This window comes from Thamnophis elegans, chromosome 5 (assembly GCF_009769535.1).
Source record: "Thamnophis elegans isolate rThaEle1 chromosome 5, rThaEle1.pri, whole genome shotgun sequence".
Lineage (NCBI taxonomy): Eukaryota > Metazoa > Chordata > Lepidosauria > Squamata > Colubridae > Thamnophis > Thamnophis elegans.
In genome coordinates, this window is record NC_045545.1 from 34219376 (window position 1) to 34245410 (window position 26035).

Genomic DNA, 26035 nt, shown 5'->3' on the forward strand with positions numbered 1-26035 from the left:
AAGCCAGCTCTTTATCTAGTTCTAGCCCATCTTGCAACTTTAACCCAGTGCCTGATCTCCAGTGTAACAAAATTGAGAAGCTCTTTGGGAATCAGCTATTGTACAGAAGCTCATAATTTAAATTGGTTATCTGAAACCCTTTCAGTATGGATTCTGGCCTAGGGCATGGAAATACTCATTGATCACTAGGGTCGATGACTAGGGTCTAGAGATGGAATTTGCCACTCTTCTATTAGAAGTTCTATTAGACTTCTCAGCAGCTTTGTACTACCAAGCATGATACAAAGGGTTTAAAATCCTAACCAGGAAAAGTTATTGTTTGTCCAGGAACACATTGACAGCCCCAGCAACTTCTCTGGACAGGACTAACATTCCCGTTGAAGGAGCAGTTCTGCAATTTACAGGCCCTTCTGGATTCATGGGTCAAACTATGGTTGGAGGAGCTTTGCTCAGTTTATGTGGATCCACTAATTGTAACCCACCTGAACTATGAATTCTGTTGACACACTGATTCATGCCTCCATCACACATACCTTAAGACTATTGTATGCTCTGTATTGGCCTGTCTCTGACAATATTCTAGAATCTATAGTTTGTACACAAACTGACAGAATGCCAGCATTGCTGAATAGGATGCTCCATTTGCTGCACTGCCAACAATAAATGTCTGAGGTCAAGTTTAAAATGCTGGATTGATCTCACCAGTCAGAAATGAAGAAGCTTCTTGGATGAAAAATGAAACATTAAAAGAAATGAGAAAGTCTAGTTGCCTTTGGAAGGCATCTTGGAACAACCATGACCTGGATGATTGCCAATCTCCATAAATATTTGGAGTGGACTAACAGCATTATGCATTCCAGTTGGTGGGAAAATATCTAACCCTATTAGCATTTGTAAGATGACTTCTCACTCTTATTTAAAAAACATCTAAATTATGCCTTTAGCAAAGTCTATCGGTTGGTATATCTTAACTTTAGATCAACCAAGTAATGCCATCAAAGTTCCGTCTTCATGCCTGGACATTATCAGAGTCTGGATACAAAAGAGAATACTCAGGCTGAACTCTAGTAAGACAAACGGATTTTGGAGGTATTTAGATCTGCATATATTTTATTGTTCTGGATGGGGGTTGCACTATTTAGAAGGAAGTGGTGCACAGTTTGGAAGTCCTAGATTCACAGCTTCTGTTCAAGAGGCAGGACACTGCTGTAACTACAGTTGTTTATCACAAAGGCCTTGACAGATCTATCTGGTTGCCAATATAAAATTGGGTACAGAAAAAAGGGAGAATTACCATAAAATAGCATCTCCCACCCCAAATTACTTAACCTATTTATTAATATGTTTGTACCCATGCCCCCCACAAGATTCTTGAAGCTGTCCAAAAGGGGTACCATGGTTGATGTTATCCAAAACTGTTGAGAGATCAAGGAGCACAGGATAGATTCATCATCAATATCTTGTCTCCACTGCAGATCATCAAGAATCTGATTAATGGTATCTCCATACTGGCTTGAAAACCTAACTTAAATGGGTCCAAATTAACTCACTTTCCTCCAGAATCCTCTGGAGTTGAAGCCCAACTATTCTCCCTTCCAACTTTCCTAAAAAGGAAGGTTAGAGACTGGATAGTAGTTATTCATGACCAATGAGGCCAGCAATAGGTTCTTGAAGAGAAAATGCCACAACAGCCTTCTTTGAAGCTAATGGAATCACTTTCTTACTGAAAGCACTGACACCATTACATGGACCCAAATATAGGGCACCTTTCATGCAGTTCTCATTACCAGGAAGGACATAAATCTAACAAGCAGGTGATGAAGCTAACATTGTAGAATCCTCAGAAGCCACACATCAACTTAAATATAAGTAATCCTTGACTTATGACCAATTGGGACCAGAATTTTCATTGGTAAGCAATGTGGTTGTTAAATGAGTTGCACCTGACTTTACAACTTGTGTGGACCAGTCATAAATCACTTTTGACACTCCCTTTATAATGTCAAGTTCATTTCACTTCATTTCCTGGAGTTCCTCAGAAAACTAAGACACCAATAAACTGAAAAGAAGCAAGAAAAGTGATTACTTTGTCCTCCAAAATCAGATCACATCTCAGCTGCCCTGAGGAAATGTGAGACCTCCAATATGTATCAGGCACATGATGACTTGAGACAAACCCATAGTTGCCAAGGAGGAGATGAACTCCCGAGTCACCTCAGACTCCACATTGCCAGGTGACAAATTGGAAATCCCTGAGCAGCATAAGCCTTGGGATCTCAATAGGCTCAGTTAGTTTCCCTAAAGATCAAGTTGTTGAGACGGTTACAATTTGGAGCTCAGATGGCTCTACTCTGTACCTGTATTTCTTAAATTTGAGTAGAAAACACAAGTCAGCAGTTAATGGGGGAAGTGGGGGGAGCAAGCACAACTTGTAGCACACATTTTCCAGTCTAAAACAGTTCTTGGAACCCTGGCTATTCCCACAGCTGCATCCATTAATGATTTTGACTTGTTTCAAGTTTGGTAATCATTTTCTTTTTCTAGAAAAATCATCCAATTCAATGGTTAGTCCAGATTGATTGTACTCTATCCCGTCTTTCTCATTATCCCAAACAGAGCATATGCTACTTATAGTTCATTATAATAACCACCTTGATGCTTCTCAGTGAGCAATGATGAAAGGATCTCCTTTTGGTGTCATACTGAAAAACCATTAGTTCAATAAGAAAGTCCATTACTACCAACTCCATTATATAATTAGAAAGGGTGCCCTCAAGTCGAGTTCAACTTCTAACTGAAGTTCAACTTGCATCTGTTTAGTTTTCTTAGTAAAATTACACGGTGGTATGCCATTGTATTCTAGAATTATTTTAACTTCTCAGTCCTGCTCAACACAGAGCTTCTGCAGGACATATCAATCAGAGACTTATGGCATTTTATTAAAGACTCATTCAAGGCACCACTATAACTTATGTACACAGTCATGGATAGTTTAATATAACTCTTCTTTATAATATAGGCAGTCCTTGTTAATGGACATTGTTTAATGGACATTTGTTCAACACTGCTCAAACTTGTTTTCAGCGCTTAATGAGTTGTACTTCCAATTAGTCCTCAAAGTTCCAGCAGTGCCTGGGGTCATGTGATCATGATCCAGGCACTTGACAAGTGATCCAGATTTCTGACAATCACATTATGCTGTAGTCACATAATCACAATTTCCAACCTTCCCTACCAGCTTCCTCCAAGCAAAGTCAATAGGGAAGCCAGCAAGAAGTCAAAATCTGTGTTCATGTGAGGTTCTCACTTAACACCTGCAATGATTTATTTAATGACAGTAACTGGGGATTGCCATAACTGATGTTGCTAACCATCGTGGTCACATGACATTGCTCTTCACAACAATATTGCTTAGCAATAGAAATTCATGTCTTAATTACCATTGTTAAGCAAGGACTACCTATATAATTGGATTCCAACATTGTTAATTATTACTTGCTTAATCATGGTTCATTGAATAGTTGGATTTGCACATTAGTCTAAGCCATGAATGCTTAGAATAGATCAATTGACTAAAAGGCATTAGTCATTATTAATCTGTTCAATAAAACATTGGTTTTTAATAGGAAAAATAAAACTAGTGCATAAGAAACTGTTTGGAAGACTATAAAAAAGCCAAATCTCAACTCCTTATGCTGACTAAAATATCATAACATTAATCTGGCTGTCTATTGCCCTCATTATTCAATATTTGGGCTAGATTTATTTTTGTCATAATACTTATGTAATTTTTGAAGCTATAGTAATTGAAAATTTTATAGGTAAATAAGTAAGCTTGTACACTCTTTTGTACATAGTTGAGTAACTCCACGACAAGATAGGCAGCAAATATATTTACAAATAAATAAAAGTTGTGTGTCTGGTTGCTTTTGCAATTTCCATTTATTTTAAGGGAACTCCTCAGGAGGAACTGAGTAATTTGTAGTATATTACCTATTTACAGAAATCATACTCTCCATAATTCAGAGCTTAAAAAACAGGGACACATCTGAGGGAATCTAACACCATTCTGAACATCTCTGAGCACTCTTTTTCTCAAGTCCATTATTTTAAATTGCTTCTGCAGGCCTTCACTTAAAAAAAAAAAACAATGCACAGATTTACTATTCAAGAAGGGTGAAGATCAGCCTCCTGAAGCTAAATTTACTTTTGCATATATACGCATAGATCCGCACTGTGCTTATTATGGTGAAGATGGACAAAGGACTTTCTGTCAGCCACAACAGAAGCATAATTCACAAATGCCCTAAAATAGTTTGAAAAGAATGGCCCTAAGGATCACAGGCCAGTTTAATATTCTTTTAGTTGCCAGGAAATGGTTTGGATACTAAAGGGACTATCCTTTCCGTATTTACTTGGCTTGAGAATCCCATCGCATGCTATGGGATTTATCCTGAATAAACACGCCTAGAGTCTCTCGGGTCCTCTTGAGTTTATCCTAACTCGCCCAACGAAAACCAATTTCAGTCCACCCCATCCTCTGAACCCAGGCCACGTATTTACGGTTTGCCGCTCTAACTGGAGCCGTTCCGAAGAATCCGGGCCGGGAGAAACACGTCGCGTTAATAACGTTCTTAAGGCCGATTCAGGGACGGAGCAGTTGGCTCCGATCCAGACGGACTTTCGGGGAAAATCCGACTCTCCGGGATTTGTCGCGTAACGAGAGGGGCGGGGCCACGCCGGGCTCAGCTCAGGGAAGTTGCTGAAGTTGGAGCGAACGAGGGCTGAGCCTGGCAAGCGCTTTGGTCGGGCGGCCGGGGCCTCGCCGTGGGCGTCTTCGGGTGGGCTTCTCCTTCGGCTCGGGCGGTGCATGATGGAAGCAGCATGGCCACTCATTTCTCCCTGACCCAGGTAGGGGGCTTCCTGGCGAGGAAAAAGGCGCTGCGATGCGCGAGGGGGGAAGCAGCAGAAGAAGAGAAGGCGGGCAAGGCAGGGGCTGAGCTGGCCTCCTCTCGCGAGGAGCAGCGGGGGTCTCGCCTCCCAAGCGCTGGCGCAGAATCGCCGCCTTGCAACGTCCGTCGTCGTCCGCTGCTTCCCCCTCCCGAGCTCTTTCCACCTTCGCGTCTCCCTATCCGGGCTGCTCGTGGGGGGCTTCCGGCCGGCTCTTTTCCCGTTCGCACGTTTGTCTTGCTCCCCCACCCCCGAGCGTTAATTGCATCTTTCCCGCTCTGGTCCCCGCGCCCCCGCTACCTCGCCCCTCGTCGTTTCTTCTTCCCTCGTTCGCCTTCCTTATCTCTTCCCTCACCTAACTCGGCTTGTAGTCGGAGAACTGAACGAAGCGCCCTCTTCGACGGTGTCGTGTGGACGCGCCTCTGCACCCCCCTCCCCTTTTCAGGCCCGTCCTCTCCGGCTGCTTGAAGTGAAGCCAACCTTCCAGAAAGCGCTTTTCAAAACCTCGGCTCCTTTAAAGGGCTGGAGAGGGAATCCTCTCTGCAATTCCTAAGCGGGCGTTCGTTTCTCTTTTCCTTTCCGGCGTCGATACTGTATTGGGTGTTAACCGTATCTCGTGTGCTGTCTCTGGGTGATTTTTTTTAATGGGTAGTTCAATGGTTGCAGTTTCGGAGTCTTTCCAGTGCTGGGAATAGCATTTCTGACAACTGGATATTGCTGTATTTCTTCCATAGTCCATGGGACTGCTTTTCAGTTTCTGATCTGTTCTTATCAAGCCCTTCAGTTTCTTTGGAGAGACACACCCACGTTTAGGCCCATGTATTTCTATTCCACTTGGGCTTTTGGTATGATTTCTGGGGTTGAAAAATGTTAAGATGTATTGCTCAGAAAGCATCTCATAAACAAAAGAGGTATGTTAAATAATAAATTAATGGAAGGGGAAACTTGGCTTCCTAATTGTAATTGGAGGACAGTAGCCTATTTTTCAAGGATTCTGTAACTAATGGCAAGTAAGAACAAACACTATTTTTAAAAAATTATTACTTTGACTATAATCATTCTAGATGCTACTGGGTAATATAGAACAACTGAGGGAAAATTCCAAATTGTGTTCCTAATTGTGTTCCTATTTTATATGCATATAAAGTAGGAATATGAATTCTTACTTTATATGCATAGAAATGAATCATGCATTTCAGAGTGGCTGATATATGAACACTTAACTTTTAGAAGGGGAGATCTAAAAGTTCTTAGTTACTGCATGAATCTGTAGTTCTTGGAGTCTTCAGCATATATCAGATTTACACCTCCATCCTCTTACTGTGGGTTTAAGCAATCAAGGCAGTTTATATAAGATCACATAAGTTAGATGTTAGGTGAATTGTTTATTTGAAACATGTCCTCGGTGTTTATCATTAGGTGCTAGCACACGGAGCAATCAAATGAAATGTGAAACTGCTACTCTAACTTGAGAGCCAATTGGGTGTATGTAGTACAGGGGTCCCAAAACTTGGCAGTTTTAAGACTTGTAGATTTCAACTCCCAGAATTCCCATGTCTGTCTGGGGAATTCTGGGAGTTGAAGTCCATAAGTGAAAGCTGCCAAGTTTGGAGACCCCTGACATGCATCAAGCTAAAACTGGGAAACAGGTTCTAGTCTGGCCTTAGGCACAAAGCCAGTTAGATTATTGAGGCTTGTTACTTTCTCTTAGCTCTAGGGAGGAGGCAATAGCAAACCATTTCTGAAAATGTTTGCCAAGAAAACTGCAGGGATTTGCCCAGGCTGTGTTGAAGAATCAGATCCAATTGAATTGAAGAAAACTGCACAGATGCTGTCACCAGGATTTTAACTCAAAGGAGCTTTTACCGTGTTGATGAAATGGGAATGAAATTAGGGAATGAATATACGAACAGAAGTGAAGCTAGTATAAAAATACAGCTGCAAAAAATAGTGTCATGTGGGCTACCATCTTACATCTCCCTCTCCCCATGTTTAACAGCTTATATAAGTTTAAATGTGATATGAAGACCTAAAGAACCGCAATAGTCAGTTCCCAGGTATTGCAATTTAAAGCAACTGCAATTCAAATTCATGGTTAAGTGAATTTTGGTTTACAGAAGTAACCTAACTCCCAGGTTCACGCAAAATGCGGAACCAGACACAAGCATACTGAGTCACAAGTAGTCAAGTACCTATTTACCTAACATATTGTATATATTTGACATAATTCCGTTTTGAAAGTGAAATTTTTTTTGCACTAATTATAACCAGAAAATCTTTAAACTATGATTCTCTTCAAAGCAGAAAGTCTTAAGGAAATAGAATGTGAATTGAAACAGTATTCAGTAAAAAGACTGATAAAGCTGTGCAACTGAGCTAGGGTATACCAATAGTTTAATACAACCAAAATAGCTATGTGCTTAAACTTTATTGGGTGTGGATATGAATGTCACAATTTGGGAACTTTATTTACTTTTGAAACTCACTAAGGTGAAAATAAACATCTAACTCCAGTAAAACTCTTTACCCTGAAAGTATACTCTTTACCCTGAAAACAAGTTTGCTTCTACTATGGCCCAATTTCACCTAAGTTCACTGTATCCATTGGTTAGAGGTTCATCCTTCAGATCAAAGCAGCCTTTGTTACATTTGGCTGTATATATTGATTTCTCTCTTATTATTTATTTCCACATTACCCTTTTTACAATATTATTGTGATGTGTAATCTATTATTCTCATTAATAAGCCCTGGCAGATGAAAAAAATATGTGTTTTTAATTGAATTGGGAAAATTCCCTTGAAAGAAAAATTGTAGTTGTAAAAATCACAAGTCAAGAATTATTAGATTACTTTGTTTTCCAATGACATATTTAACATGAAATGCCGAAACTTGATATATGCTTTAGCATTTCACAATATGTTTCGTTTGTTCATTGCCTATATTGCAGTGATACAAAACTAAAAGTAATAGAAAACAGGCAAATATTTTTAAAACTCTTCTCGATTTTGTACTGCAATTTTGTAATTGCCCATCAAGCAAGTGAAGCATAAATACATTAGAACAAGAGAAAATCAGGTATAACAGCATTATACATGGTCTAAAGACTTGGAAATCAGTTTCAAAATTAGAAACTTTAGAAAATTGGTTATCAGTTAAATATTACTGGTGGTTGTATTTTCAGAGCAATATATTCAATAGATTCAGATTTACAGTGAATGTTGTCTACTCTTAGGTTCCCTTGAAGTATCAAGAAAGGAATGTTGCAGAGGGCTGTCGATTGAAACTCTTAGTTAACCAAATTGCAAATGTCATTAATTTAATTCTTACCTTTAGTTCTGCTGGGAGCATGATAAGTCATCACTCTTAGTAATGTCTTATTAAAAATTGGTTTACATAAATAAGCTATGTGAGAGCAGAATTATTACTGCAGGTAAAGAAGATCTCTTTTAATATGTATTTTCTGCAATAATTTCTGTTTTTGAAGAAATTGAAATAAATGACCATTCGCTACAGTCTTTCAAAAAATAAAAACTTTGTTTCATTCGATCCCATACTAACTTAATTAGCAATCCAGTTTCATAAGTTTGTTGTATTGGATATTAATAACAATACAAGTTAAATATGTAACATGCAATAATTTTACTACAAGGATACATTTTAAGAGAAGGGATATTGTAAGTAGCAAAAAGCTGCCACTAAAATAAAATGTGAAAAAATAAAGCTTGAGAAGAGTAACTAAAAATCAAAACGTTTGGGAAAAAGAAGAGAAGGTGCTTGCATCAATTTTGAGATTTTGACCCCTGATAATGCTGCTCAAAATCTGGTGGGGCTCCTTGACCTACAAGAAATTAGCGTCTGTTTGAGGTAAAGAACTGTGTTTAGAATTAGTGACATTTTGTTCAGACAAATAACATGCACTTAATCATTCTCCAAGGGAGAGGTACACCACCATTGCAATCATTTAATTACTTGCCAATAGGCTTCCAAGGGCCATGTTCAATGCTAATTTCAGCTTGTAAAGCTTTGCATCCTTTGGTTTCTAGTACTTTCAAGACTGACTTCTCACCTGTCCCCTGATGGTCAGGTTAGACTACTCCAGGCTTATGAGGTGAGAAGTATAGGATCTCAAAGGCAATATTTTTCTTTAATATGCCCCCATCTTATGGAACAGTTATATGGAACAGGTTCAAGTTATAGTTAATGTTCCTTTTATTTAAGAAACCTTGAAAACTAATCTTTGTAGCACTGTGAGTTTCTGTTACGTGCCTGTTTTTTATTATATTATTGTGCTTATTTCATTGTATTGATTGTATGATTTATGAGGTAAACTGCTAAGAGTTGGTTGAAGCTGGTGGCTTACAAAAGAATACAAACATGCTTTCTGAAGTACATCATATATCAACACTTTATGCAGAAAATCATTGCAAAGGAAGATCAACTCTGCTAACATTCTTTTATATAATTTTAGAAAACTTGTAACAAAATAAGGACTGAATGACCTAGATCTTGTACACTGATGTTTTAAAAAGAAAGAAGTATTGAGATAGCTTTGTGGTAACAGAGATCCTAATTTGCTGAACCAGCTTTTTTGAAATTGCATTAGCTAGCCTAAAATTTCCCTCCTTGTTTTCCCTTCCTTTTGGTGATGGTTTTTTTTCTAATAAACTTCATAGCATACTTCCTCGGTGGTTTGTAAATCATTTTAATACCCAGATCTTTATCACTTTCCAATTTTAATTCATAATTCCCAAAAGTGCTCTCAATGTAAAAACATATTGCCAAAACTATTACTATTTTGGCTGACCTAATGTATTATCTGCAAACAAACCCTAGTTAAAGTGGCTATACCACATATAAAAATATAGTTTCTTCTAAAATTGCTTCATTTTAAGTTATTAATCAGGATAATCTTCAGTTATAAGTTTGCATAACTTTTTGCTGTATTCAGTATTCCAGTTATAAGTGATTATAATAGAGGCTGACAGCAAGAACATGGAAATATAATTTGTAAGAAGAGCAAGTCATTATTAAATCAGAAATAGATGTACTACAATCATAACTCAGAGGAGGCATAGTAAATCTCTAGAACCAACAGAATTATGAAAAACTAGCAGATTCAAGAAATTTTACAGGAGTGCAGTAGGGAAATGCTGGTAATATTCTTCTATGAACCAACATAAAGACATTAGGAAAGCTGTAGTAGAGGCATGACCTACTGTATTCAAATTACTGTATTTTTTGGTCTATAAGACGCATACCCCCACCCCAAAAGTGGGTGGAAATGTCTGTGTGTGTTATAGAGTAAATGTTGCTGAAGCCCCACCCATCCTTGGCTTCTGCCTCACAGCAATTTACCTCCTGCAAACAGCCCAGTCAGCTTCAGCACATCCTGATTTAGCATGAGCAGCTGATTGGTGGTTGGATCAGCCTCCGGGAATATTGCTGATCAGCTGTTCCAGGCTCTGGGGATCGCCACCGCCTATGGCCATCTCCAGGTGCCCCATTTTAAGCCCGTTCCAGGCAGTGGGGACTGCCACATAAGTCTTTAAAGGTGAAAAACAGCACCTTGAACCTAGAAGCGAACTGGTAACCTATGCAACTCATGGAGCAGAGGCATAATATGCTCTTCTAGGGATACCTATAACTGCTCACACCACCACATTTTGTACCAAGAGGAATTTCTGGATTTTGTTCAAGGATTGCCCCATGTTTGGGACATTACAGTACTCGATTTGGAGGTGACTAGTGTATGAATAACTGAATAGAGCCTCATGATTAAGGAAAGAATGCAACTGGCACGCAATACAAAGCTGTGCAAAGATCCTCCTAGCCACAGCAGCTTCCTGCTCTTCATTCTCCAGATTGTCCATCAAGTCAGTGGGGCATAATACTTAGTAATAACAGTGAAGAACAAAATAAGAGATAATTGTAATTGGACAATTCTGTGTAGCTGGGGTTCTTGAGCCAACATGAAAGGAACTGAAGATTTTTCTGGTGGTCTGATAAGGTTCTGGGGCAACACCCAATCTACTTGCTTGCTTCCAGCACTTCATTTACAATCATTACTTCTAAAAAGGCTTGGAAATTTTATGGAGAATAGCAGATGGACAGAGAAACCAAATATGGATAGGGACCTCTTCCTTTTCTCTGGGTCTATCTTCCTGCCACTAAACTCTATTCACTGGGGGGGGGGGGGACCTGCAGCTGCTCCCTGTAGCCTAACTGCTGCAAAAAAAAAAACAAAAAAAAAACAAAGCAATGTTGGCAGTTTTCAACTCACCATAGATGGAAGAAGGTGAAGCTGTGACAAAGCTGCTAAGGTGGAACTTTGTCCCAGCACAAGGTAGTTCATTCAAGGCTATAGCTACAAACAGGCAAGAATGAATTGCATGCTGGTTCACAGAGCTTTTGTTAGTTCAGGTGTCGGCAACCCACACCTCCAGAGCTGCATGAGGCTGTTTCATCCCCCTGCTGTGGCTCCCTGTCGGCTGAACCCACCATTGACTGGCCCTGCCCCTCGCCCTGCCCCTCCCAGTAACTCCTCGGCTGCCCTGAGAACGTAAAGGTGATAGTGGGGGGATGGACACTCACTCCATATTCCAGAGTGGGAGCAAAGCACCCCTGTGCCCCATCTTGCGGGCGCTTCTTCCAGCCCTTGTTGGTGCTCCACATACCTCAGTTGCTCAGGAAGACACTGGCTCGGCCCGGCTGCTCTCACAGCACAGTTAAACTTAGTATGCTTCACAATGCGGGCAACAGCAACCCCTCTTCCTCCTGGAGCCCATTACGATGTGGAGCATCTGCTGCAGCCAGGCTAGTGTCTTAGGGCAGAGAGCTTCTCAGGCCCAGTGAGGAGTGACTGGGAGGGGAGGGGCAGGGGCAGGGCCAACCAGTGGTGGGTTCAGCCGACGGAGCTACAGCAGGGGGACGAAAGAGCTTTATTTATCTGGGAATCTGAAATGACTTTTGATTTAAATCATATGGTAAAAAGCACCCAAAGAAGAATGAATAACATTAGAAAAAAAAATCCAACCCTTATCTGTTTTTGGAAATGGTTCAAGAGAGAACACACACACACACAGACACACACACGAAGGAGAGAGAGATGAAAGAGACAGAGAAAAAGACATGAGAGAGAGACAGAAAGAGAGAGACAGAGGGAGAGGAAAAAGAAAGGGAGAAGAGACAGGGAAAAAGAGATGAGAGAGAGAAGGATGAGATATGAGAGAGACAAGGGGGGGGAGAAAGATGAAAGAGATGAAAGAGACAGACAGAGAAAGAGACAGGGAGAAAGAGAGAGAGACACACAGACACACAGATACCTGTTTCCCCACAGAAAAGAAAACACTAGGAGCCACAAAACCTGGGTAGGTGTGGGTAGGTGAGTCATGTGACTGGGTGGGAATGAGTGACATCGAGCCACCCAGGTTTTGTGGCTCCTGGTGTTTTCTGTGGGAAATGGGTCCAAATGGCTCTTTGAGTGTTTAAGGTTGCAGACCCCTGGTTTAGTTCCACACAATAATGTAAATAGCACTCTGGCTGGAGGTTGTAAATCAAGCAGGAGTATACTTGCAAGTCATAAGACTTGTAATTCCTAAGAAGAAACAGAAGTAAACTGGAAATCCACCAGGTTGCATTCTCCAGTTTCAGAGTGTTTTTACGGAAGTCTGTAAAGATTCTCAGGCATCCAGGTCATGGTTGTCATGTTTTTATGGAAGGTACTTTTATGGAACTAAGACAGAAGGAATGAGCTGCAGCACTGCAATTGAAGTCTCTGTTGGAAGTGCACTTGAAGAGAAATCTTGCATTGGTTCTAGTTTTGCCTTTAGGGCAAAAGGTTTAGGAGTTGACTGAGATGCTGAGTGATGATGTGTGAATATATACAGTATAGAAAGTTTCTTCCTTGGAGAACTCTACAGAGAACCACTTCAAAAGTTGGTCTGTATTCTTATAGTTCTTTTAAGGGCACAGAACCACAGTGCCCAGCATCTCTCATTCTTCGTCAGATTGGCCGAGACTGTCGTAAGTTGCAGTTTAGTAATTTCTGGAGGCCCACAAATTGCCGATTAAAATTTAATTATTGAAGATAACCAACTTATGTATCAAAGTATAAAAAAACTTTGATAGTGCAGCCTTTCGACAAATGAACTAGTTTTAACATGGCATTTATGATTATTTGAGTTTGAGATCCCTGTTCTAAAGAGTCAAGAATGGTAGCTGTTGAATTGTTGGAACTCAAATGTTTTGAAAATATCTGGTACAAAATATCTGAAATGTCCATCAACATCTAACTAACAACAGCTGTTTAGTGTTTGAAAATAGTCCTTGCTTAACAACCCTAATTGGAAATGGCAACTCCATCACTAAGTGACATGGTTGTTAAGCCAGACCTCACATGATCACAACTTGTGATTTTACTGCCAGCTTCTCCTTGACTCTGCTTGTCAGAAGCCAACTGTGAAGGGAGCAAATGATGATAATGTGACTATGGGATGCTTGTATGATTGTAAATGCCTGCTGGTTCCTGAATCTTGATCACATGACCACAGGGATGCTGTGAAAGTTGTAACTGCAAGGATCAGTTGTAAAGTTATTTTTCAGCACTGTCATAACTTTGGGTGTTAAACAGTTATAAGTGACAGCTATCTACAGCATTTTCTAGCCTTTATGTCCCGATTAGGAGAAATTTTAAGCAAACATTTTTCATTTAAAAAAGAAACATTTTTGAATCTAAAGTTTCAAAAGAGAAGTGTATCCCAAGGCATATAATTCAAATAGACAGAAATTTGTTAGTTTTTCTGAAGTCTTATTCTTTGTATATCTGCGGACTGAAGAGACTTAGGGGTGTTAAAATGAATGTTAAAGTACAGGATGTGAAAGAGCATATGTTTCCTATGCAAAAGTATAGCTTTAAATAAATGTTTAGTTTGAAAATGATTGAAAGTAGAACTGCTGATACAAAAATGTCCTTACACAAATTTGTGATGAGATTATATTTTTTGTGTATAGCTCTGACCATTGCATCTTTAAAAGGCTATCATAGCACTAGAAAACAATGGAAAGAAGAAGCAACCAGATGATTAGATGTCTGGAGCAAATCGTCTATGGAGTTAGGCTACAGTAATTGTGGGTTTTGGACGGGAATGAAGATGGATAAGGGAGATAGTGACTGAGGTTTATACAACCACATAGGACATGCTTAAGCTTGAGAGAGGTATGTTAGAATCCAAGGTCATCTACTGAACTAAATGCAGATAGATAAAGGGATAAACAATAATAGAGCCAATAAGGACTCCATGTATAACAGTGAACATACCCCTGCATGAGTATTACCTTTTTGTGAGTGGTGTTTCTTTTGTTCAAACTGACTATGAAGTGAAGCATGTGCAAAAAGTGCCTGTAAGAGATAGAAAACCAAGAGATCACAGTAATTCACTAATAAATAGAAGAGTTGAGTTGTTGTAACATTTTGTTGTGCCATAGCCAATTAAGAATTCTTGTCTCATGATGTGTAACTGTCATGATTTTACATGACGTATTGCCTTGTAAAGTTTTTCTACTGTAAACTGTATCAATTGAACACTAAAAGTGATTGGGATTAGTACATGATGTAAATATTAATATTAATAATAATACTATGATTTTGAAAATGTGTGGGCTGAAACTTACTATTCTGCAATGAAATAGAAAAAAAGGAATAAATAATTAGTATCTTAAGTAAAGATTCATATATTTTACATTAATACCCTACTGGATTTGTGATTCAGAACAACTTGTCAAACCTTAAACACAAAATTTAGCAGAAAACTCTTTCATCCATAAGCAGTTCTATGTCATAGGCTCAGGCTATTCATAATATTTTATTGTATCTTACAGTACTTGTTTTATTTAAAAGGGAATCTTTTACAATTTTGACTTTGTAGTTAAATTAATTCTATGCAAATACTCATATCTGTAGTTTCTGAATGTTTATCAAAATGCACTAATCTATTATATTTTTAAAATTAAGCCATTTGGAAAATTGATCAATAATATGTTGTTATTATTTCTTGTTAGCTGTCAAGTGCAAATCCGGTATATGAAAAATATTATCGTCAGGTAAGTGTGAGCTTGTTTTCTTTGCTTTTAATTTAAAATAAAATAATTTCTCATTTGTTTGTTATGGTTAAATTTCTTAAATAGACTAAAATGAACCACTTTTGTAGTTTACAGAGTAAAATAAGCATTTTAAGTATGCTAAAAGTTAATTTTATATCTTAGCACCAATTAAAGCATTATCATTGCTGAAAAGATTTGTTTGTATACAAAGTTTATCAGTACTAATGGTACTTTATGCCCCCATGCCTAAAGAGATTTTTTTGGGATAAATATGCAAGAAAGATCTATTGCTTTGAGAATTATGCCATTTAAATGAAACAGTGTAAGCATTTAATTACAGTGAGTATAATGTGTAGAAATGTGTAGGTCTATAAAATCACACAGAATATTGATAATTATTTGAAAACTAGTTTGTGCAGTGAGTCTATTCATATCCTTGTGCTTGCAGACTCTGCTGTATGCTTCAATTTTATTGGCCCTTTCTCTGAACTTTAGAGCAAAGCACAAAGTTACCCTTTTCCCTTCCCTTCCCTTGACTTTTTCATTTGATTTCTTTACCACCCTAGTCCAAGGGATTTTAGGTACTGTACATACAATTATAATTAAAACAGTTACAAATAATACTTCAGAATAATACAAAGTTCAACAAAATTGGTATTCTGCAAGTTTCTGTGTGGCTTATTTGGAGTCTGGAAGACAGTACTGGAAATCAAATTGATAGAAGCTAGTAGCTTTCAAAATACCAGCTTTCTATTTTTTTATTATTTTAAGAAATGAGGCAGAAAGCTGGAACATATTAAGGTAGGTGACCTACGAGTTCAAACTGAGACCTCAGCCTTAAGAATTATATCAATTTCATCTATGGAGATTATATAGATACTAGAATGTGAGGCATCTTGAAATCGAAAACTGTCTTGGAAGTGAGGGGTCCTTGCTGATGAGCTTGATTGTTTCTAGTACATATGATGTTACAGAGTTTGGGAAATGAAACATCTACAAGAAAACAACCAATGTATATTTAGTATATTGACTCTAGAGCCTGTAAAGCTTTAGAAGCAATTATAACATCTGGGAGCTGGATAGATGTGTTTGAACATTTATTTGCTAAAAGTTATCATAGACGTAACTTTTGGTAACTATATATGTATAATGCTAAGATTCCAAGATACAGTATATATCCATGATGGCGAATCTATGGCACGCGTGCTGGAAGCGGCACGCAAAGCCATCTCTCCGGGCACGCAAGCCATCGCCTGTTGCTCTTTCGGGTTCCGGCGTGCCTGCCAGCTGCTCTTCACGCACACGGGAAGAGCAGGGAAGAGCAGCTGCCCGGTGTGCATGTGTGCACCGGGAAGATGATCTTCTGGTTCTGTCTTTGTGCGCACATGCATGCCAGAAGCTGTAAGACCAGATAGCTGGTGCGCATGTGCGTGCCAGAAACTGGAAGTTCATTTTCCTGGGGCATGCATGCACACCAGGAGGCTGCTCTTCCGGTTTCTGACACGTGCATGCATGCACGCTCCCATTTTGGCACTAAGTGCCGAAAAGGTTCGCCAACGCTGGTATATATGGTTCTACAGTATTATGTATGCAACATGATTAAATATTCCATAATTCTTTACTCTATTATCTGAGCTAATAAAGTTTTGTTAAAACCATATATTTTAAAGAATTGCTTGTTTTAATCAGTTGTATGGCCTGTTTTGGCAGGTTGATCCTAGTAATTCTGGAAGAGTGTTGGCTTCTGATGCAGCTGTCTTTTTGAAACAATCAGGACTAACAGATTTGATACTTGGAAAGGTATTGATATGTTCAGATAAGGGTATAATCATCTATCTTGGCTTTATAAAAATAAAAATTGTGACTTGCAGAATATCTTACATTTTATAGATTTCATTGTTATTATAATTCTTGCTGGTATTATCTTATGCTGGTTTACAAGTAAAATAAAGACTGATCCCGCATATACTGCTATCCTGTTACCAATTTTTTTAATGTTACATAGAAGTTATAGCTTCATTTCATTAATCAGTGGAATATAATTTAGATAGATAGATAGATAGATAGATAGATAGATAGATGATAGATAGATAGATAGATAGATAGATAGATAGATAGATAGATAGATAGATAGATAGATAGATAGATACCGTGTTTCCCTGAAAATAAGACAGGTTCTTATTTTCTTTTGCCCCACGAAATATGGCCTTGGACTTATTATAGGGGAGGGCTTATTATTTTCTGGGGCAGGTGAGAAGCGAGGCGCGCCTTTTACCTTTCCAGCTCTGTCGCATTCTTCTCCATTGTGCTCAGGGAAGCGGCTGGTAAAAAAAAAAAACCTCATGAGTTCAATCAAACATCTTGAATTCGCAAGAAGGTTGGTTTTTTTTTTTTACAAGGGGCTTCCCTGAACATAATGGCGAGGAACGCAACGGAGCTGGAAAGGTAAGAGGCATGCCTCGCGGCCCAACACCGCCCACCTCGCCCCAATGGTAAAGGCAGCCTGCCTGGTTCCCTTCCCCGCTGTCCCTTTAGCGAGGGGTGGCAGGGGAGGGAGAGAAGCGAGGCGCGCCCCTTACCTTTCCAGCTCCGTCGCGTTCCTCGCCCTTTCGCCCATTGAATCCCCTTGTAAAAGAACCTAATGAGTTCAACTTGTGAGGTTTTTTTACAAGGGGATTCAATGGGTGAAAGAGCGAGGAACGCGATGGAGCTGGAAAGGTAAGAGGCGCGCCTCACGGCCCAACACCACCCACCTCGCCCCAGTGGTAAAGGCAGCCTGCCTGGTTCACTTCCCCGCCGTCCCTTTAGCGAGAGGTGGCAGGCGGGGAAGGGAACCAGGCAGGCTGCCTTTATCATTGGGGCGTGGTGGGCGATGTTGGGCTGCGAGGTGCGTCTCTTACCTTTCCAGCTCCGTCGCGTTCCTTGCCCTTTCGCCCATTGAATCCCCTTGTAAAAAAACTTCACAAGTTGAACTCATGAGGTTTTTTTAACAAGGAGATTCAATGGGTGAAAGGGCAAGGAACGCGACGGAGCTGGAAAGGTAAGAGGCGTGCCTCACTTCTCCCCCCCCCATCTGCCACTCCTCGCTAAAGGGATGGCGGGGAAGGGAACCTGGCAGGCTGCCTTTACCATTGGGGTGGGAGGTGTTTTTTTGTGCGAGAAGGAACAGGGGGGAGGGGGTGATTGCTGTTTTTGCGGTGGGCTCTTTTTGAGCGGGAAGGAAGGACGGGGGGTGGAAGCACTTTGCTTTGCCTGCCGCTGTTTTGCGTGGGAGGGAAGGGCGGGAGGTGGAAGCACTTTGCTTCGCCTGCTGCTGTTTTTGCGGCGAATCCTCTTTTTGCCCCGTAAGCTGTACCGGTAGGTGGTACAGTGATAATGGCGGGGACCGGTTGCGCATGTGCTTAAATAGTTGGGGACGGGGTCTCTATTTTCAGGGGAGGGCTTATTATGGCGCATGCGCTGAAAAGCCCGATTGGGCTTATTAGCAGGGCATATCTTATTTTCGGGGAATCACGGTAGATAGATTATGGATGGATGGATGGATGGATTTCCACTGATTAAAGATATATATGTAAATATAAAATATATATGAGAATGTATAGATAATATTATTATAAAATGGAATTAATCAGTGGAACAACTGGCTTCCAGAAGTTGTGGGTGCTCCACTTGTTCAATCTTTTAAAGAAGAGATTGGATAACCATTTGTATGAAATGTTGTAGGGTTTCCTGCTTGAGCAGGTGGTTGGACTAGAAGACCTTCAAGGTCCCTTCCAATTCTATTATTCTTGAAAGTAATCTTTTTAATTTTAAGTAGTTAAAGTGTTTCCAATATTGGGTGTCAAGGAGAATTCAGTAGCTGTATATTGAAAATGAAATTATTACTTGACTACATTGCATGAAAGAGTCTTTAAGATTTAGAGTAATCTAAATATCTTTTTAAATGCATAGAAGATATTTAATATTTAAAGATATTCAAAAACTATAAAACCTGATTCAGATTGCGCTCTAGTAATTGTAATATTAACCAAGAGTAAACAATTAAATTTTATTAGTATTGAAACTATTGCCAATAATAAATATAACATTTTAAAAATAGATTGATAAGACGAATGAAATAACTTTTTGGCATCATTTCACATGCTTCTTTTATCTAACAATATTTTAGGTTTGGGACCTTGCTGATACAGATGGCAAAGGTATCTTAAACAAACAGGTAAGATGTATTTTCTTCTGTATATAAATAAAGTTGTGAAATAGCAACAGAAAAATTATCTCTCCCATAGTTTAAAGAGGTTTCTATATCCGATTATATTGTGAACATCTGTTTTTGTTTTATTAACAAGGTAGGGGAGCATGTGTAGAAAATAGCCTTGACATTTTTTCTAATCATTTTACAAGCAGTGATGAGATTATATATATATAATTAGATTAGTAAAATGCTATAAGAGATATATAAATATGCTTTAATGCCAATATCTAGGACATCTAACCATTGAAGCACAGCATTGTTTATATTTAAAAAACCAGATATTGCCATCAGCTTAGAGCCGGTCACAATGTGATGAAGAGTTTGAGATGGCACACACACACACCCCGTCACACTGTGGGGAGGATACTATGCCCCATGTATACAGAGAGTGCCGGCAGATGCTGTCTGAGGTGTAAATCCTATTCAGGATTGTCCACTGCTGATGTGGTAGTTCAAAGCTTGGCATCTTTTTTGTGGGTCATTTACACGTCTATGTCTGGGTGTTCAGTGATCTGTTTGGCTTTCTATTGGGAATTGATGTTAAAGTTGTTGGGCAGATGCTGTGCAAGTGCCAATAGGGACTTGCTGGATTTCAGTCTTCCCGCTGTATCTGTAGTTGCTTCTGGGTAATAAAGTAGCATTTTCATTACTCCCTCATCTTGTTTCTGTCACTGTGTGTGTGTGTGTCTGTCTGTCTATCTGTCTGTGCATGCATGCTTGGAAGCACAGATGAGTTGTCTATACTCTGCAGTGAGTGACATAGTCGGGAAAGAGCAGGCATAAATTGGAGCAGTCAGCAAACTACTGAGAAATTCTTAACTGCCTCTCCAATAGGAATGCACTGGGGGTAGAGAGTCTGGAATATTTCGGCCTCTGCTTGGCCACTGTATTATATGATCACTCACCTTAATGGACCTTTGACCTGATTCAGCAGAACTCTTAGAGAATAGAAGATGGACAAAGATGCAAATACAACTTTTCATTATGTCTGCACTCCTTGTTATGTTGAGCCTAATAGATGGGAGCAAAATATATTGAGCATTGTGTATCATTAAAAAATCTCTTAAGACAAAAGAAAATGACTACAAGCTAAATAATAATAAATTATACAATTAAGCCTTTTGGAAAATGTGCATTGTTTCTCATAGTATAGCATAGAAAAGTTTAGAAACAGAAAAATCCTGTTAATTACATGAGCCCTCTGTGTGCCTCCTCTTCCAATCTATACTTTAAAATCGGTTTAGGGAACAAATCACATTATTTTGCTAACAAAGTATTTTGAAAAACAAGGACAAACTTCAGTTCATATCAATGTACAATGCAGTGCAAAAAATAATAATTTGATGTTTGTGATTTGAATTAACCATGCATCGTCTATAAAATTGTTGTATGTTACTTTCTTTTTCCTTTATAGGAATTTTTTGTGGCTTTACGTCTTGTAGCCTGTGCACAAAATGGATTGGATGTTTCGCTGAGTAGTCTTAACCTGCCTGTTCCTCCACCTAGATTTGTAAGACACTTTTAAAATGAATTAATCTGTTATGCTACAACAGAAAATTGTTCAATGACTTGCATAGTATGCACTCTCAACAACAACTTAAAATTGTTATGTAATTGTGTATGTCTGGATTGTGCCTTAATTGTTTAATGATGGAAGATTTTTTTTTCAAATGTTTATTCAAAAAAAGTTAAAGTACAAAACTCCAAAAGATTAAAAACAAATAAATAAAAACACATAGCAATAAGACATTTTAAAAATGCATTAGAAAAAAAAGAAAAGCTAACATCTTTAAACATATCATCCCCCCTAGTTGAATATTGATTGATACATTACTATAATATTAATTTACCACCCCTTGCAAAATAGGCTCAAAAGATTTTTAAACTACTAAATCTATTTGCATGTCATTTATATACTATATTAATGACAAAACAGTTAACAGGGAGAGCAATAATGATAAAACAAAGATAAGGTAAAAGTTTCAAAAACCTCTTATTGTAACCAGCTTGTAGAATATTTTGTCATGTTATTGTCCCAAATCATCCCCAAAATTACTGGTAAATCATCCTGGAAATACTATCCATGTTCGTTTTTTAATTCTCATTCAATTCAAACTGCTGTGGCTAAAACTAGTGCTGCTCTGTCCAGGCAAATCACTACATACATTATTCCCTTAGTGTAAATATCTGCTACCCTCTCTGCCCTTTACCCCCTCATTTATTTTTATTTTTATGGATTTACTGATTGTTTTTATATGTTGTATAAACTGTTGTATAGTTTTTTTCTCTGTGCTGTCCAGAGTCATGAGATGGCCAGTCATATACCTGTAATAATGAATGACTGATACACATACATACATACATACATACATAACATGAACAGTCTCAAGATTGGAAAAAGGATGACCAAAGTTGTTTGATCTGAAAGAGTGATTTAAACCCTGCATCAGATAGGGTTTGATTCTTATGTTCCACATAATTTTGAAATTTCAGCAATTATCTAGTTCCTAAATCTAAGGTTGAATTTCAAGAAGTTTAAAGATTTCTGATTACGCATGTCCCAAAATCTATACTTCAGACATTGCTTATGTGCATGACTGTTTTTCCACAGAATTCTTTTTTAGTTGAAAACTGGCGTTATTCAGTGAGTTTATGTAATTTCTCTTTTCTGTGAACTCTTGTGTTAGTTGATTTCTAGGAACTTTGTTTTTTCTAATGTCAGAAAAAAATGTCCAATTTCCTTATTAGAGGATTTTGTTCACAGCACTTTATCTTTAGAATGTGCTGCATAACATGGCTGAATTATAACATAATTTCTGGTAGTTACCACATATCCATCAATTTTCTACACTCTTTGTACCAGAGCAATTCCGGGATCCTCTCTTCTGCAGATTATAATTATAATTATGTATTTTCCAGTTCTTGTAGCAATTGAGAGAAATCCCCATTATGTCAAATTACCAATCAAAGTTCATAACTGTAGGATAGTGTCCCATCTTTCTCACATACATTAAATAAATAAGAAATTTGGTAGGGTGGTTGTTATAGCCTGGTTAATGACAGGTGGCATACTTTAATAATCTAAAATAATCCTAGCAGCCTATTATGAAAGATCCAAACACATGCCAATAATAACCTGGGATGATTGGCTTACAATGTAGATAGATAGATAGATAGATAGATAGATAGATAGATAGATAGATAGATAGATAGATAGATAGATACATACATACATACATACATACATACATACATACATACATACATACATACATACATACATACATTTTAGGCAAGAAAGATAACTCATTTGAATCTTTGGATTTTTTTCTTGTGACCAAATGAGGTATCTGAATGTGAGTAGAAATAAATGGTGGCATTGAATGTGAAAAAACAGATTTATAACAAGCAATTCAGATAACACAAAATAAATATTTAAAACAATCTTTTTTATTTTCTTTCCTATTAGAATGATTCCACAAGTCCATTATTATGTGGTGGAGCTGCACCTGATATCCCTTGGGCTGTTAAGGTAAATAAATTAATTGCTCTACAGCAAAGGCTCTCAGTGAATATGCTTCATGGTATCAGATTCTTTCTAGAAAAGGTTTTCCAACTTCCTTGTTTTACCCCCTTTTCCAGAACAAAAGGCAGTTTGGTATAGTGTTTAAGGTGCTGATCTAGAAATCAGAAGAATGAGTTTTACTCCTACGTTAGGCATGAAAGCCAGCTAGATGACTCTGGTCCCGTCATTTTCTCAGCTCATATTCCCTACAGGATTGCTTTTGCTGTGGTGAAAATAGGGGGAGGAAAGAAAACTAGATATGTTCACTGCCTTGAGTTGCTTATAAAGTAATAAAGGTGGGATAAAAACCAAATAAATAAAACCAATCTAACTCGGCAAACAGGTTTCTTTTTTATGGTGGTGCCTTGCTGTGTTCTGATTTGGCAACTAAGCATAAAACCATAATCATTTCACATACAGTGGGGCAAAAAAGTATTTAGTCAGCCACCAATTGTGCCCACTTAAAAAGATGAGAGAGGCCTGTAATTAACATCATAGGTAGACCTCAACTATGAGAGACAAAATGAGAAAACAAATCCAGACAATCACATTGTCTGATTTGGAAATATTTTTTTGCAAATTATTGTGGGAAATAAGTATTTAGTTGCCTACAAACAAGCAAGATTTCTGGCTCTAACAGACCTATAACTTCTTCTTTAAGAGGCTCCTCTGTTCTCCACTCATTACCTATATTAATGGCACCTGTTTGAACTTGTTAGCAGTATAAAAGACACCTGTCCACAACCTCAAACAGTCACACTCCAAACTGCACTATGGTGAAGACCAAAGAGCTGTCGAAGGACACCAGAAACAAAATTGTAGACCTGCACCAGGTTGGGAAGACTGAATCTGCAATAGGCAAGCAGCTTGGTGTGAAGAAATCAATTGTGGGAGCAATAATTAGAAAATGGAAGACATACAAGACCACTGATAATCTCCCTCAATCTGGGGCTCCACGCAAGATCTCACCCCATGGGGTCAAAATGATAACAAGAACAGTGAGCAAAAATCCCATAACCACACAGGGGGAGCTAGTGAATGACCTGCAGAGAGCTGGGACTAACGTAACAAAGGCTACCATCAGAAACACAGTACGCCGCCAGGGACTCAGATCCTGCAGTGCCAGATGTGTCCCCCTGCTTAAGCCAGTACATGTCCGGGCCCGTCTGAAGTTTGCTAGAGAGCATTGGATGATCCAGAAGAGGATTGGGAGAATGTCATATGGTCAGATGAAACCAAAGTAGAACTGTTTGGTAGAAATACAACTCGTTGTGTTTGGAGGAGAGAGAATGCTGAGTTGCATCCAAAGAACACCATACCTACTGTGAAGCACGGGGGTGGCAACATCATGCTTTGGGGCTGTTTCTCTGCAAAGGGACCAGGACGACTGATCCGTGTACAGGAAAGAATGAATGGGGCCATGTATCGTGAGATTTTGAGTGCAAACCTCCTTCCATCAGCAAGGGCATTGAAGATGAAACATGGCTGGGTCTTTCAGCATGACAATGATGACACACCACCCGGGCAACAAAGGAGTGGCTTCGTAAGAAGCATTTCAAGGTCCTGGAGTGGCCTAGCCAGTCTCCAGATCTCAATCCCATAGAAAACCTTTGGAGGGAGTTGAAAGTCCGTGTTGCCCAGTGACAGCCCCAAAACATCACTGCTCTAGAGGAGATCTGCATGGAGGAATGGGCCAACATACCAGCAACAGTGTGTGCCAACCTTATGAAGACTTACAGAAAATGTTTGACCTCTGTCATTGCCAACAAAGGATATATAACAAAGTATTGAGATGAACCTTTGATATTGACCAAATACTTATTTTCCACCATAATTTGCAAAAAAATTATTTCCAAATTAGACAATGTGATTGTCTGGATTTGTTTTCTCATTTTGTCTCTCATAGTTGAGGTCTACCTATGATGTCAATTACAGGCCTCTCTCATCTTTTTAAGTGGGAGAACTTGCACAATTGGTGGCTGACTAAATACTTTTTTGCCCCACTGTATATTGGATACTTGGAAGTGTGAGGGGTGTTGCTTAGTTCCTGAGCATATATGAAAGCATATGAACGATATACAGCTTTCTTAAATAACTAAGTTGTTACTAAGTATAACTAAGTATAACTAAGTTGTTTAACCCCTTAGTTCAGGGATCTCCAACCATGGCAACTTTAAGACTTGTGGAGTTCCTCTGGTTGAGGATCTCTGGGAGTTGAAGTCCAAAAGTCTTAAAGTTGCCAGGGTTGGAGACTCCTCCTTAGTTTCTGGCCTTGATTATGACTTCTGGCCACTATTCCATTGCCAAAATAATTAGCTTTCTTGTCCCTATATTCATAGACATCCTCCAAAAAATCCTGCACTATCTTTCTTCCTGCTTATTTCCATCATAGGGTCCTTATAATTATTATCCAAGTACTTTAATGGCCCTGTCATTATGGATGTCTGCATTCATACCTCAGTATCTTAATATATTACCATTTTCTTCTCCCAACTTTGTACAGGTAGTCCTCGACTTACAACAGTTCATTTAGTAATCATTTGAAGTTACAATGGCACTGAAAACAGTGACTTATAATTGTTTTTCACACTTATGACCATTGCAGTATTACCCCATGATCATGTGTTCAAAATTCGGTCACTTGATATCTGAGTCATATTTATGATGGTTGCAGTGTCCTGGAATCATGTACTCCTCTTTGCAACTTTCTCACAAGCAAAGTCAAAGCAACTGTATTATAACTTAACACCTGCAATGATTCACTTAACAACTGTGGCATAAAAGTCAATCAAATGTAGCAAAACTCACTTAACAAATGTTTCACATGGCAACAGAAATTTTGGGCTCAATTGTGGTCGTATGTCGAGGACTACCTATAGATCTTACCTTTTGAAAGATTCATTGATATCTTCATAACTGCTTTTTTCCTTCTGATACAAACTAATTCCAATCACCTCTAGGCCCCAAGTATGTCATTTCTCTTTAAATACAGCTTCAGGCTTCTGTCTTTTCTGTGACACAATCTCTTCCTGATAGCAGAATTGCAGTAGATTTCTTGCATATAACCTCCTTTCTTCTTCTTCTTTTTTCTTTTTCCCTTCTGTTGCCTTATGTCATATGTGACTGAATCTCCCAAAAGCAGTATTTATTTCAGCGTATTTCTAAAGCA

The 26035-nt window shown here is 38.7% G+C and overlaps 1 protein-coding gene across 1 annotated transcript in view; it reads left to right on the plus strand.

Moving 5' to 3' along the window:
* Positions 1-4008: 4008 nt before the first annotated feature.
* Positions 4009-26035, plus strand: part of EPS15 (epidermal growth factor receptor pathway substrate 15) — a 68462-nt gene continuing 46435 nt past the window's right edge. The window contains 6 exon segments of the mRNA XM_032217212.1: positions 4009-4911; positions 15008-15049; positions 16760-16849; positions 19218-19265; positions 20716-20811; positions 22771-22833. Coding sequence (XP_032073103.1) covers positions 4885-4911; positions 15008-15049; positions 16760-16849; positions 19218-19265; positions 20716-20811; positions 22771-22833 — 366 coding nt within the window. The 5' untranslated portion in view covers positions 4009-4884.